Source organism: Acomys russatus, chromosome 17 (genome assembly GCF_903995435.1).
Source record: "Acomys russatus chromosome 17, mAcoRus1.1, whole genome shotgun sequence".
Classification (NCBI taxonomy): Eukaryota; Metazoa; Chordata; class Mammalia; order Rodentia; family Muridae; genus Acomys; species Acomys russatus.
In genome coordinates this window covers 47,505,336-47,519,059 of record NC_067153.1, presented here as the reverse complement: position 1 = coordinate 47,519,059, position 13,724 = coordinate 47,505,336, and the positions used below count along the sequence as shown (strand labels likewise).

The window sequence follows — 13,724 nt, the reverse complement described above, 5'->3', positions numbered from 1 at the left end:
CCCACTGCTCACTAGAAGGAGCAGGGGTGGGGGAGGTCAGGCAGCTAACTGAACAAAGAGGGAACATCAACCTGAGATGGCAGAACCCAGGTCCCCATTACCACTGAGCTCCTGTATGCCCCTGGGCTGCCTCCCCAGGTTTTAGTGTAGGAATCAGTTACTACCACAAAGAAACCATGCCATTTGGGGTCTCTTTGGTCTTTTGGTGACCCCAAAACTGCTCCTGCCCTTCCTGCTGACCATTCCATGTTCTTCTCTTCCCTTGAGCACACATCTCAAGTCTCTTTGTGCCTCCTCTATATGCCGACTGCACACCTCCCACCAACACAAGGCCAGTGAGAAACAGCCTCCTCCAGCTTCTCCCTTCAGCACCTGCCCCAGACAACACAGCCACCCACAATCTGCCTATGGCGTCTCATTAATTGTCCCCTGCATCACCAACTATGCTACTCTCTGCTATGTCACTTCTACTGCCAGACCGACACTAACCTCCCACCTTCAAATGTTTTCTGAGGGTGGGCTGTTATCTGGAGATAACTCAACCAAACATTTTCACAGCATCTCCTAAACCTCACATTATAAATGGCAGCATGACAGCATCCAGAGCCAGCCAGTCTACAGGAGCCCTTACTACAAGCTGCTCTAGCGCCTGCAGGCAGCCCAGTGTCAGGGTTTTAAAGAGTGGCATCCTGCTGGGCATAGTGGCAGAAACCTGTAATCCCAGCACTCGGGAGGCAAGAGACTGGCGGATCGCTGTGAGTTCAAGGCCAGCCTGGTCTACAAAGTGAGTCCAGGACAGCCAAGGCTACACAGAGAAACTCTATTTTGAAAATCAGAAAAACAAAAAACAAAGCTAAACAAAAAGCTCAAAAGGCGAGCATCCTGATAGGCTGAGCATTAACAGTTGAGTGCATCTGCTTGCAGAGGGGTAGTGTTCAATTCACACACTCCCTCAGCCTGTTCTAGAGTCCAAGGCGGTGGAGCCCAATGAAACCAACAAGTGTTTGAGACTCACAGGTGACATCTTCCGAATGAGATCATGGGCCACAACCAGCAGGTCTCGGTCCTTCATCACCTTCCTCCGGAACTCTGCAACATCCCCAGGGTGCAGAACCTCCAGCTGCTCTGCAGCCTCGATGACTGCCTCAATGCAGCTCCTCCAAGAACAAAGCGCGCGGATTCCTGGGGCCACTGCTGCACTCACACCAGTCCCAATGACCAGGAGCAGGTCCTGGGGCTGCTTCCTAATTAGGCTCTTTAAAAACTTTCTATTTAAAAAGAAGGGAGGAGAAAGACAACAGTCAGCTTGGAAGTACCACAAGCTTCTGGTCTGGAAGCATCTGGAATGCTCAGGTCAAAAACCCTTGCCCTTCTAGTCGCTACCAGAAGACAAATTCCCTGTTGCCTACAGTGATAAGCATGTTTACAGGTATCTGTGAACAAAAAGTTTATCCTCTCTCCTCCTCTGAAGCTGCAAGTAGATGGTAAATACACACTGTAAAAACAGAGTGATCTTGCCGTGCTGACAGGAAAGAGAATTTTTTTGTTGCTGTTTTTTGTTTTAGTTTTTCAAGACAGGTTTCTCTGTGTAGCCCTGGCTATCCTGGAACTCGCTCTATAGGCCAGACTGGCCTTGAACTCACAGAGATACCACTGACTCTCTGCCTCCTGAGTGCTGGGATTAAAGGTGTGTGCTGTCACCACCACCCAGCAGGCAAGAGAATTTCTGACCCAGTGCAGGTGTTCTGCATTCTGGGGCGGGGGCAGTTCATTCTGCACCACTTTCCACCTGCTGGCCACTCACACTCCTACGGCCCTACCCACCCTCCACTTCCACATTGCCTGTTTGGAGATGGGGCTCTGATGGCTTCTTTGAGCAGAAAGCCTGTTTCTGGACAGTTTTTGTGTTGGAACGAACCATGGTGCACAGCCCTGGGTTCCCCTCCACCACCATCTACATTTCCCTGATGACAGGTGCTATGCGAAGTCAGAAAAAAGCCTGCGTGAGTAAATGACTTGAGTTACCTGGATTTCTGTTCACTTCTGTTCGTTGTCTTTTCCACTGACTCCATCTGTGAATCCTAGAGAGAAACACATTAGCCGAGCGTCTACTTCCCACAGGAAAGGCTTTTACAGGGACCCGGGAAGACAGCAAAGGATGAAGCTGAAACCAGAGGTCCTGACCCTCCACTTAATTAGAAAACCTGAAAAATGCCATCTATGAAAAGAACACACAAACGGTTCCTCTGCCTTGGCTAACCTTGCCTAGCTCCCACTCATGAGGTGCTCAGGCATCTCATGCCAGATAGAAAGGAAAACATTCTCACAGCAGCCAGGCTGAGCAGCTGGTAAACCAGCTCCACGGTGTGTGTTTTTCACCCTGGGAATGCTTCTTTAGGGCAAAACCATCTGGCTGGAGAGATGGCTCAGAGGTTAAGAGCACTGGCTGTTCTTCCAAAGGTCTTGAGTTCAATTCCCAGTGACTGCATGGTGGCTCACAAACCATCCACAATGAGATCTGGTGCCTTCTTCTGGCCTGCAGGCACACATGTGAGCATAATACTGTACAAATAATAAATAAATCTTTAAAAAAAAAAAAAAAGACAAAACCATCTACAAGTTTCCAATCCCTTCTCCCTTGATTCTAGAACTAATGTTTACTATAAATGAGGAACTCCGCAAAGAACATGGTAAGAAGGCTCCATACTACTATCACTGAGAAGGATGGTACCATTTTCTCATTTTCTACCAAGCTTTTTTACTGATTTTTCATCTCATTTGAGAGCCTACTATATATCCTAATTTTAGTCTCCCTGTGTTATTAGGAACTATTCAAAACTAAAAGTAAGCACCCACGTGGGGCTCTAACACCCTGCCTGGTGCACCATCTTCACCAATAGCCCTTCACTAGTGCACGATGCTAGTGGCATGGTGAGCAGCTTGTGTGCACAACTTGTAATCACTTTGGCCCCCTCTACCAAGGATCACACTCTGGATAGCAGAACCGCTGAGATAAAGGTTCGTGCGGAGCACCCTATGATCCTATCAGAAGGGCAGAAGCAAAAGAATCCCATGTTAAAGGCCAGCCTGGGCTATGCAGAGAGACTTCATCTCAAAACAAATGAGAAAGGGGTCCCGAGTCGCATCTCACTCTACAGCAGCACTCGCAAGGGCTCAGCAGTGGGAGGAATACCAGGCCTCCCACACTCTCACCACACAGATGGAAAACTCTGGTCCAAATTCTAATCTTTACTCCTTAGTTAGAATTAGGTCATCAAAAATAATTATCCAGGAGCGACCACAAAGCTCAATGGGTCTGTAAGTTGCACCTTCAGGTTGGAGAAACGGGATCCTGCAGTCACCCCTGAAAACATTTGCATGCATCCACCCTCCCACTGTGGAAGGAAGCGCTCACAGCTTCCACCAAATCCCCCAAAGGTTCCTGATCTTTCCTCGGTGCTAAGAAACCAGTCCATAGGCCAAAACATGAAGCTGGCAGAGGATGCCACCAGCCCAATGGAAGGCCAGGGGAGTGTGACTGCATACCTCACTGCAGTCACCATTCAAGGTCAAGTCTTTTGGTTTTATAATCTATTAGAATTTGTCTGGGGCTGGAGAGATGGCTCAGTGGTTAAGAGTAGTAACTGGCTGCTCTTCCAGAGGACCCAGGTTCAAATTCCCAGCACCCACACGACAGCACACAACTGTCTGTAGCTCCAATATCTGACACCCTTACACAGACATACATACAGGCAAAACACCAATGCACACAAAATAAAAATGTTTTAATTATCTAAAAAATTTTTTTTCTAAGGCAAGTTACAAGTATTCTATTTCACATAACCCCCAATGCAAACAGAAGCCCTGTGGATCCCACCCCAACTGTCCAATGAGCCCATACACACTCATCGATTCTGTTACCAACTGTAAAGCGCAGATCCCTGCCAACTGGCCAAACTTCCAAGCTCAGTCCTCTCTGGAAGGAAATTGCTCTGCAAAGCAAATTGCTGAACCAGGTGGCTAGGCTGTGTCCCACAGCAGAGACCTAGGGTCCGGGCCCTGTAGGACAGCACTGAGAGGTCCGGCTGCACTTCCTGTTTCAAGTTGACATGAGCACACTCCATGTTGGTTATGCCTTCCTGCCTGGGGAAGCCCTTCGTCTCAGCCTGCTCTAGCCAGCACTTCAGTCACTGGCAGGCAGTGTGCCTTAGAAATGACACAGCCTCAACTGGCACCACGTAAGAACTTGAAAAATGTCTAGTTTCTTCCTACCGTTCAACTGCTTCTCGCTCGCCGAACATCTATAGGTATCACAGTTAAAATGCAAAATGTGTACTTACACCTCGGCAAAGTAACACAAAAGCAAGTGATTTCAGTTCCTCAGGAGAACGAAAGACTCTCACAGAACAGGAGAGTGCCAGGCCCTGAGCAGGCAGGCGTGCTGTGGCTGGGTCCTGCTGAGCTCTGCCTCAGCCTGAGGTTGGGGGTCTGGAGAAGTTTCTGCAGCCTGCACAGTGCACGGCATCACAAGGGTTCCCACCTCAACAGGGAGGGAGGCCTCTGGGCTTTTAGACTGCTGTGGACCTCTAGGGATCAAAGCAACCAGCAGGGGACGCACTCAGCCCAGGAACCACGCTGTGATGGGCTGCAAAGCTGCCCATATTTAGCCATTTACAGTTCTTTATAAACACTACATGCTTAAGGACATTACCTCATTTCCTGTTTTTCAGTAGCCCAAAGATCAGAGCCAACCCTCATAATTATCCAGAGATTGCCCCAAATCTCCCCTTTGTCTTAAACCAAGGCCCAAGTGGGAGATTTGCCCAGCCTGTTCTCTGCCTAGAAGTTTCTAGAGGTCACTCTACCTCTGAGGTAGCAGTCTCTTCTCAACCGCCACTCCTTTAAGCCAATCAGATGCCAGACAACAACAACAAAACCCTTCGGAGGCCTCTCAGATGCTGCAGCTTTCCGTTTCCTAGGTGACCATGTCGTCACCAGTTTGCAGACTCAAAGCCAAGTCATCATAGCAACACATTTTTCATAAAAACCTGCCAGTGTTTCCTAAATGTAGAGTCAGACCCAAAGCAGATTCTGAAAAGCAGTTACTGTCCTTTTTATCCAAAACCTTCAACAGTCTTAGCAGAATGTTTTGTGCCAGAATAAGAAATCACAACTATTTTACGAATGAGCTGACTCTGGTCTTAGTCATGTGAGTTCTTTGGCCACCAGCACACCAACAAATGGGATACAAGTGCAAGCTTGACAAGCACTGGACAGGGCAGCCGGCCCTCTGCAACTCCGACAGCAGGTCCAGCCTCCTGGGAGAATGAATATCATCCAGCTAAGGAGCAAGGCTACCTTGAACCACTCAGGTCCAAGAACACTGTGTGAGCTAGCCAGTGTGGCTGAAGGAGCTTTGCTGAGCCAGGCCCAGCCCAAGCTATACAAGCAGCCCTTGTATGGAAGGCTGGCTGCCACCAGGGTTCTACACTGCCACAGAGATAAGAGGAGAAAGAACAAGTCAGAGACAGCATGAGAGTCACCATAAAGCTGGGAAGGAGGGACTGACTGTTAAAAGTGACATAACAAATAAGTTATTCCCCTCCCATGGCAAACAGAAGAATCCAAGTCTATGGGGACCTTGGAAATTATGCTTTAAAAATGACTTCTGCCAGGCGTGGTAGCACACACCTTCAATCCCAGCACTTGAGAGACAGAGGAAGATGGATCACTGTGAGTTCAAGGCCAACCAATGCTACACCAAAGTAGAGGGTTTAAGTAAACAGATGCAGGAGAGGTGAGGTTACAGCACAGTAGCACAAAGCTTGCCCAGTAGGCTCAAAGCCCTGGGTTCCAGCACTCTACACACGAAGTCCTGCAGGAAGATGTAAAGTCATGGATGTGCAGTGTGATCACACTGAAGGAAAGGTGAGCAGATACTCAAAGCCTACTCCCTTTTCCCAGCAGGAGGGGCAGGCATCACATTTAAACAGCAAGTGGGCAGTGTAGTACCCCCAGGACAGACCTTCAGATGTCAGGAGATGTAGCTCACTGGTAGAGTTTGCCTAGCACACATGATGCCCAGCATCACAATAACCAAGTACAGACTTTACCTCACCTACAGTCAGCCAAAATGCAACAGGAGAAAAGGACTCCTTGCAGTCAGACAGGGCTGGTGTGGCCAGCAATGAGCTATCTCCTGAAAGCCCCAGAACAGGGGGCATGGCAGATAATGACACCATGACCACAGGTGTCACTGCTGCCAGTTATAAACAGTGCCACACTCATACTGGTGTATAACCCCCCTGCTGGAGGAAACAGGGCCTACTGTCTGGAAATAGACTGAACTTTATCCATGCAATTAAAATGAACCCTGTCTTAGTCACTGTACTTTTGCTATAAAGACACCATGACCAAGGCAACTCTTATATGCTCAATTTCAGAGAGTTAGTCTACTATCATCATGGCGGGAGCACGGCCACACACATGGCACTGGAGCGGTGCTAAGAGGTATATCTGATCAATCAGTAGAGAGAGACAGATGGGTCTGGGCCTCACATGGGCTTTTCACATCTCAAAGCCCACCCCAGTGGCACACTTCCTCCAACAAGACCACACACCTCCTGGTCTTTCTCAAAGAGCCAAGCGTCACTTGCTGGTATCTAACATTTCAAATACAGGAGCCTGTGGGAGCCATTCACCACCACAGACAAGGGCCCAAATGACCTGCGCGCGCGCGCGCGCGCACACACACACACACACACACACACACACACACACACACACACACACACACACACACACACACCCGCCCAGCCCCGGAAGATGCAGAGGGGATAATCTGTAGAGCATAAAACTTATAGAACTTTAGGGTTGGGGGAGTGTTATAATACCAAATGCCCTCTTTTGTTTGTCTATTTGTTTGTTTGAGGCAAAAGCTGAGACTCTAGTAATCTGGTCAACGTCTCCCCGGGCATTAGGGACCACTTTAACTCAGTCCTGGTTTGCATCCCAGACTCCTTTCATTATCCCAGGCTCTGCAGCCCCAAGTCTCCCTGTCCTGTTCATTTCCACACACACACCAGTGGGAAGGCGGGGAAAGGTTGGCTGCTGTTTTGCCTTCTGGAAGTGGGGACACACACCAGTACACACATGGGGGTGGCGGGGAGGGGCCTGAATAAGACAGCCCCTGACTACTCTGCCTGCAGTAACCTTAGCAGAACTGATAAGGGGCACTAAAGGAAACGGGGTGTGGCCACTTCTCCAGGCAGAAGGCTCCAGGCTTCAGGGTGTGGAGGAAGGAAGGAAAGATACACAAATAGGCCGGGCCAGACACACGTGTGCTGTGTGCTGTGCTGCTTACATGTCTATTCTCTGACCCATGAAAAAGGAAGAGTGTGCATTTCCAGGTGGCCAGAGGCCATCCGTGGCATAACAGAGGAACCTACAGCGCATGCTAGGTTTTTTGGGGGTTTTGTTGTTGTTTTGGTTTGGTTTGTTTTTTTTTTTTTTTTTTTTTTTTTTTTTCAGTTTTTCAAGACAAGGTTTCTCTGTATAGTCTTGGCTGTCCTGGACTTGCTTTGTAGACCAAGCTGGCCTCCCACAGAGATCCATCTGCCTCTGCCTCTGCCTCTGCCTCCTGATTAATGGCATGTGCCACCATGCCCGGCTGCACAGGCTAGGTTTTTAATCCATAAAAACCTAGTCCTATCACTGCAGGCATCCTCCAAATGCCTGTCAACCATGTGTGGCTGGTGTCAGAGTACTGTGGTGGCCAGAGAAAGTCCTCCTGTACTGGGCTCTCTCCAGTTTCCTCTGCCTCTCCCAAATCCAAGCTTCATCCATTCTTCTTCATAATCCCTAAGCCACACTGTGTACAATGTGTGTCACACCTTAAAGTGCTCACCTGTCTGGACGCTGACACCTCCTGCAGGCAGCCTCAGCCCCTCCAGTCACACAGAGGATAGTGCCTTCAAGACTCCCAGCTGACACTGTAACCAGTGTCTCTCCCTCCTGTTGGAAGCACTGTGTCCTCTACTTGGATAGCAGCCACAGCCACCCTGGTGAGGCTCTAAGGTGACCGTGACTTATGAGCAAACATAAGATCTCACCTTAAAAAAGTTCCCATGTCACTGCTCCAGGCTCTGAGCCTGAGCTTTCAGAAACTTAGTCAAGCCCTGGAGGGCTACTGAACCACACACACCACCTGGATCTAAGTCACTCCCACCTTCTGTGGTCTTGCTTCTTACAAACAAGCCTCTCTGCCATAGCTAAAGTGACCACTGGAAAAATATGTAAGCCAGGACTGGGAAGATGGCTCAGTCAGCAATCATCTGACCTGTAAACATAGGCCCTGGGTTTGATCCTCAGAACTAACTTAAAAAAAAAAAAAGCCACATTTGTTGGTGTACACTGCTGGGATGGTGAATTCAGGCAGGTCCTTGGCCAGCCAGCCTAGCCTGATTGATAAGTTCTAGACCAGTGAGAGACCCTGCCTCCAAAAACCATAGTGGGCAGGGCCTGAGGAATGACACCCAAGACTGTCCTTTGGCCTCCATATGCACAGAAGTGTCATCCCCTGACCCCACCCCCCCCCCCCCCCCCATGTTACACACAGAAACACAAACAACAAAAATACAAGCTACTTTACTCTTCCATAAACCCTTTAATGGCCTCGTATTCCCCTAAACCACCCAGGCTCTACTCAGCATAGGAAACTCAATGCCACGTTCTGGCTCAGGCCCTCTTGCTACCTTTCCCTATCTCTCCCATCATGGTCTCAACTGGGAACACTCCCCTCACTGGCCTTCATCTGACCTCCCTTCCTTCCCAGGTAGGGCCCCTCTCTACCCTAAGTAATCAGTCAGTGAAGAAGGCCCATGTGAAGGGGAAATAAACCTATTTCTGTTTTGATCCCAAGTATGGGATGGAGAAGAAGGCAGGATGTTTACCACTTAGATGTGAGAAAGCAGGATGTTTTTCCACTGAGAAGCTGAACTACTTGTCAGGGAGCTTGGTGCAAAACATCTCTGAACAGAAGAAGAAGCTTTTGGTTGGGTCTTGGTTTTTGGCTGTTCATCCCTGCACTTCAAGAGGCTCCTAAAGAGAACTGCTCCAGGGAAGGCTTCAAGGCTTTGGACTCCAGCTGAGGCTTGAAGTTCCAGCTACTGCTCCCAGTTCCAGCAGCAACTTTGGTGGAATTGCTGGTCTGCTGAAATCCTGCTGGCTATGCCAGGAGAATCATTCCTCGGAACTGATACCCTTAAGGTTTCATTATAGTGCTCTTTAATCTCCTTTTCCGATTGTTTGGGTTAGTCGGGTTGTTAGGGAGGTAGGCTCGTCTAATAAGTTCGTAATAAAAAAATTGAGCCTACACCCATGGGAATGAGGGCTACTTATCTTCTTCATGCTCCTGGTCAGGACAGCTCTGCCAGCCACACCACAAGATCTCTAAGATCTGGTATGCTGGGCCTGCCTCTCTGACTTGTTAATCCTTCTCTCACTTGGCAGGAAACGACCCTCAACAACTTCTCAACGTCTGAGTCCGCTTCCCCCCCTTCTCCGTAACTAGTCTCAAGAATCCCACCCTGGTCAGGTGCATGCCTTTAATCCAAGCACTCAGGAGAGGCAGGCAGATGATGAGTTAAGAGGTCAGACTGGTCTACAAAGCGAGTCCAGGACCACAAGAAAATCCCTATCAATAAAAATTAAAATATATTTTTAAAATGTTTAAATCCCATCCTGGTTGTTTTTGTTTTTTGATACCAGGTCTCTCTGTGTAGCTTTGGCTGTCCTGGACTAGCTTTGTGGACCAGGCTGGCTTCGAACCATCCTGGCTGCCTTTAAGTACCCACTCCTCTTTTAAAATTTCTGACCCTAGCCGGGCGTGGTAGCTCCACACCTTTAATCCCAGCACTCAGGAGGCAAAGGCAGGCAGATCCCTGTGAGTTCAAGGCCAGCCTGCTCTACAAAGAGAGTTCCAGTACTGCTACACAGAGAAACCCTGTCTCGAATAACAAAAAATAAATAAAAAAATAAAAGCCTGACCCTTGTCTTTGGGTCAAATATGTTCTTTTTTCTTCAGGGCACCAGACTGCCACTGGGTAGTAAGTCAGGAACTGTTTATCAGTGGCAATAGCCTGAGGGAATGGTAATTTCTTTGAGAGATTACGGCACCGAGAAAGATGAAGATGTGTACCATTTGGTCCCAATCCTGTACACCGGGAAAGACAGCCACAGACTTCCGTTTCCTTTGTAAGCCGTTCCTAAATCAGTATCCCGGAAGGCTGGCCCTTTAAATTGCCATCTTCCCATCAACTAAGCCACTGTGATCAAGCCTTGCTCTCTTGGACTGGGTCCCATAGGCTGTGTGTGAGAGCAGAAGCTACCACTCATTGAGGGGCGCAACCTCGAAGAGCTTTCGTCTGCCCAATTCCCTGACTCCCAGAGATCCCTCTCTGAATCCTATGAGTCGGTCCCACACTGGCCCCCAATGCACTGTGAACACAAACCGCACAAGCAGAGAGCTTCACATCCCACCTCCGCTGACCTGTCAAGATGTTTCTGTTTTCCTGTTACAAATTAACAGACCTCAAGAACACCCTAGTAGAAGCTGCAAGGCTTTGTGGACCTCAAGTTAGAGAGACGGGAGATCCCAGGAAGGACGGACTGAGGAAGTGGCTCTGAAGGCCTCTATCCAAGAAAGGTTGGGAGTCCACGGGCCGGGAGACCTGAGGATGCTTTGGAGCAGGACCAGAGGGATCTGTTGGGCTTCTGGAGCAGAAGGTGTAAGGGTCTCGGGCCTTGAACCGCTGAGATCCTCTGTGTGCTGAGTCTAGGGAAAATCTGAAGGGTTTGCGGAGTCCCGGGTGTGGGAGGCAGTCCACAGGTGGCGGCGGACCCGGGCAGCCCTAGGGATGTCGCGGGACAAGGCTACACAGAGCATCAGAGGGAACTAAGGTGTCGGCGCCCTGGGTCGGTCCTGAGGGCTAGGGAGATGCGGGGCGCTGGCACCCAACCCCGACCCACCCTCTCACCTGCCGCGCCGCGGAGGCGCCAGTGTCGCTCACGCTCTCGCCGCCTCCCACCCAGGCCGCGCCCCTCGGGCTGGGTGGAGCCGCCGGGCGGTGCGCCGGATGGCGCTGCGCGCGCACCACGCGGAGCGGGCTCAGACGAACCAGCAGCGCTCCCTCAATGCCTTCCCCCCGCGCGCGCGCGCACTTCCCGCGCGAACGTTCCGCCCTGAAATCAACGGCCCCGCGGCAACGGGAAGCCCCGCCCCCGGCGGGGCCGACCAGAGAGGCTAATCCAGGGCACAGTGGACAGCGCTGCTGGGTTGATGCGGAGCCGAGTCTTAGAGACTCACAAGCACCCGGCAGGGCTTCCCTGCGAAGACTCGGAAGGCGTCGAGGTCAGTTGGAATCGCCTCTCGGCAGCCGTGTCCAGCCGGGCACTAGAGCTCGCTCCATCTGCCCGGGCTCAAGGCGCGTGCTACGCCACCCGTGCCCCTACCCGGCCAAGCTTGCTTTCCCGCAGTGACCATCTCCCCCACCTCGTGCTAGAGCCGGCGTCTGACCCACCCGATGTGCCCAGCGGTTCCTCTTGAGCAGGTCCAGGGACTTCTGAGCATCTGCCTCCACGTTTCGCACTGTCAATCTGGATGAACTCAGTGCCCACCCCGAACGGTGAAAAGCACATGTGGGTGGGCTCTGCGCTGGAGCATTCAGCCTGAGGAACCTTAAGATTCAATGACACCTCTCCTTACTCTAAATAAGGCTGGGGTGGATCAAAACCCACTTCCTCCACCCACTCACCCCCACCCCCTTTCCCTAGTTCACCTGCCCGGGCAAGTTGTTAGGACTTTTCTCTCCAGCTCCATTTTTCTACCTGGGTTTGCTGTTAGCATCCTTCTAGCCCATAAAGAAACTGCATCTGAAGCCTGGTGTGGTAGCGCACACCTTTCATTCCAGCACAGAAGCAGGAGGGTCTCTGCGAGTTTGAGGCCAGCCTAGTCTACAAAGTCCAGGACAGCCTTAAAAAAACAAAAACAAGAACCAAACTGCATTTATAATGGACGCTGGGCACGGAATAAGAAGGGCTCATATCCCCATTGTGCTAGGGGCTGAGGACACAACAGGAAAACTATCCTTGCCCTTGTAGTGCTGATTGTCAACACTGAGGGGTGGGGTGGGGCACAATAAAACCATGGAGAAAAAAAAATAAGTCATGGTAGAGAAAGATAGACTACAAGAAACTTGGAAAAGGCACATCTGGCCAAGGGCCTGATCTAAAATATCTATAAAGAATTCTCACAGTTCAATAAGAAGGTAAACAGTCCAATTTGCATTTTATTTTTTAAAGTTTATTTATTTATTATGTATACTGTGTTCTGCCTGCATGTACACCTGCACACCAGAATAGGACGCCAGATTTCACTATAGATGGCTGTGAACCACCATGCAGTTTCTGAGAATTGAACTCAGGACCTATGGAAGAACAGCCAGCGCTCTTAACCTCTGAGCCATCTCTCCAGCCCGACAGTCCAATTTTTAAAATTCTGCAGAATATATGTGGAAAAGCAAACTGAAACCAAACAAGACAGCTGAAGTTGTAGTTTTTAGGTATATTTATCCCAGAGAAGTGAAACTTCTTGTGTGTGGAGACCTGTATACACTTACACCTAGCAGCTAAAATTCAAAACAGCCCAGCCCAAACCAGAAATAACCCAAATGTCCTCCCTTGGTGAATGGATAAACAAACAAACCTCCGTTTACTCTGTAAACACTTCCCACTGACCCAAAGGTTTTGCAGGCAATGATGGAGCGGGGCTTGGGAACTTGTGCTGCGTGGAGGGGGTATACACTTTGTGATTCCACTGATGCAACTCAGACTTTCAGATTGACATATTTTGAATCGTGTGTGTGAGTATTTCCCCTGAATGTATATACGTGTACCATGTACATGCCTGGTACCTGCAGAGGCCAGAAGAGAGCATGGGACCCCGTGGAGCTAGAGTTTCAGATGGCTGTGAGTCACCATGTGTGTTCTGGGATTCCAATCTGGGTCCTCCGGAAGAGCAGCCAGTGCTCATAACCACTGAGCTATCACCTGTGATGGTGAATTGTTTGACAACTTAGGTGGAGTGAGAAATAAACGTAACTGAGAAATATCTAGCATAGTTAAAGCACACCTGTAAGCATGTCTCTGACGGTGTTTCCAGAAAATATTAGATGGTGAGGGCTTTAGCATGGATTGACTCCTTCGCTGGATTCATAAGGGGGCGGGTCCATGGAGGAAGTAGGTCACTGGGACATGTCCATTTGGGCTCTATCTTTTCCTGACTCCTTCCCTACTTCCTGTCCACCATGAGATGAACACCCTCCACATCCTCTTACTCATGCTCCTAACCCTGTCATATTCTCCCTCACCACATGCCCAGAACCAACAGAGCCAGAGACAGTGGACCGCAAGCTCTAGATCTGTGACGCAAAACACACCTTTCCAGCTTACAAAAAAACCTAACCACGGGGCGTGGTGGCGCACGCCTTTAATCCCAGCACTCAGGAGGCAGAGGCAGGCGGATCACTGTGAGTTCAAGGGCAGCCTGGTCTACAGAGCAAGTCCAGGACAGTCAAGATAACATAGAGAAACCCTGTCTCAAAAATAAAAAAAAAATCTTAACAGCCGAATCGCTGTGAGTTCGAGGCCAGCCTAGTCTACAAAGC

General features: G+C 49.8%; 1 protein-coding gene across 2 annotated transcripts in view; it reads right to left on the bottom strand.

The window, feature by feature from the left end:
* The window catches only part of Fam118a (family with sequence similarity 118 member A), a 28,439-nt gene extending 16,533 nt beyond the window's left edge, over nt 1-11,906 (bottom strand). The window contains exons 1-3 of one of the 2 annotated variants that reach the window (XM_051160136.1): nt 11,887-11,906; nt 2,026-2,081; nt 1,016-1,268 (exon numbers count right to left, since the gene is read on the bottom strand). In XM_051160136.1, the coding sequence (XP_051016093.1) occupies nt 1,016-1,268; nt 2,026-2,072 (300 nt within the window). In that variant the 5' untranslated portion in view covers nt 2,073-2,081; nt 11,887-11,906. Of the gene's footprint in view, nt 1-1,015; nt 1,269-2,025; nt 2,082-11,036; nt 11,152-11,886 lie in introns of those variants that run through there. The other variant, XM_051160135.1, reaches the window with a different exon arrangement.
* Between the last annotated feature and the right edge of the window lie 1,818 nt (nt 11,907-13,724).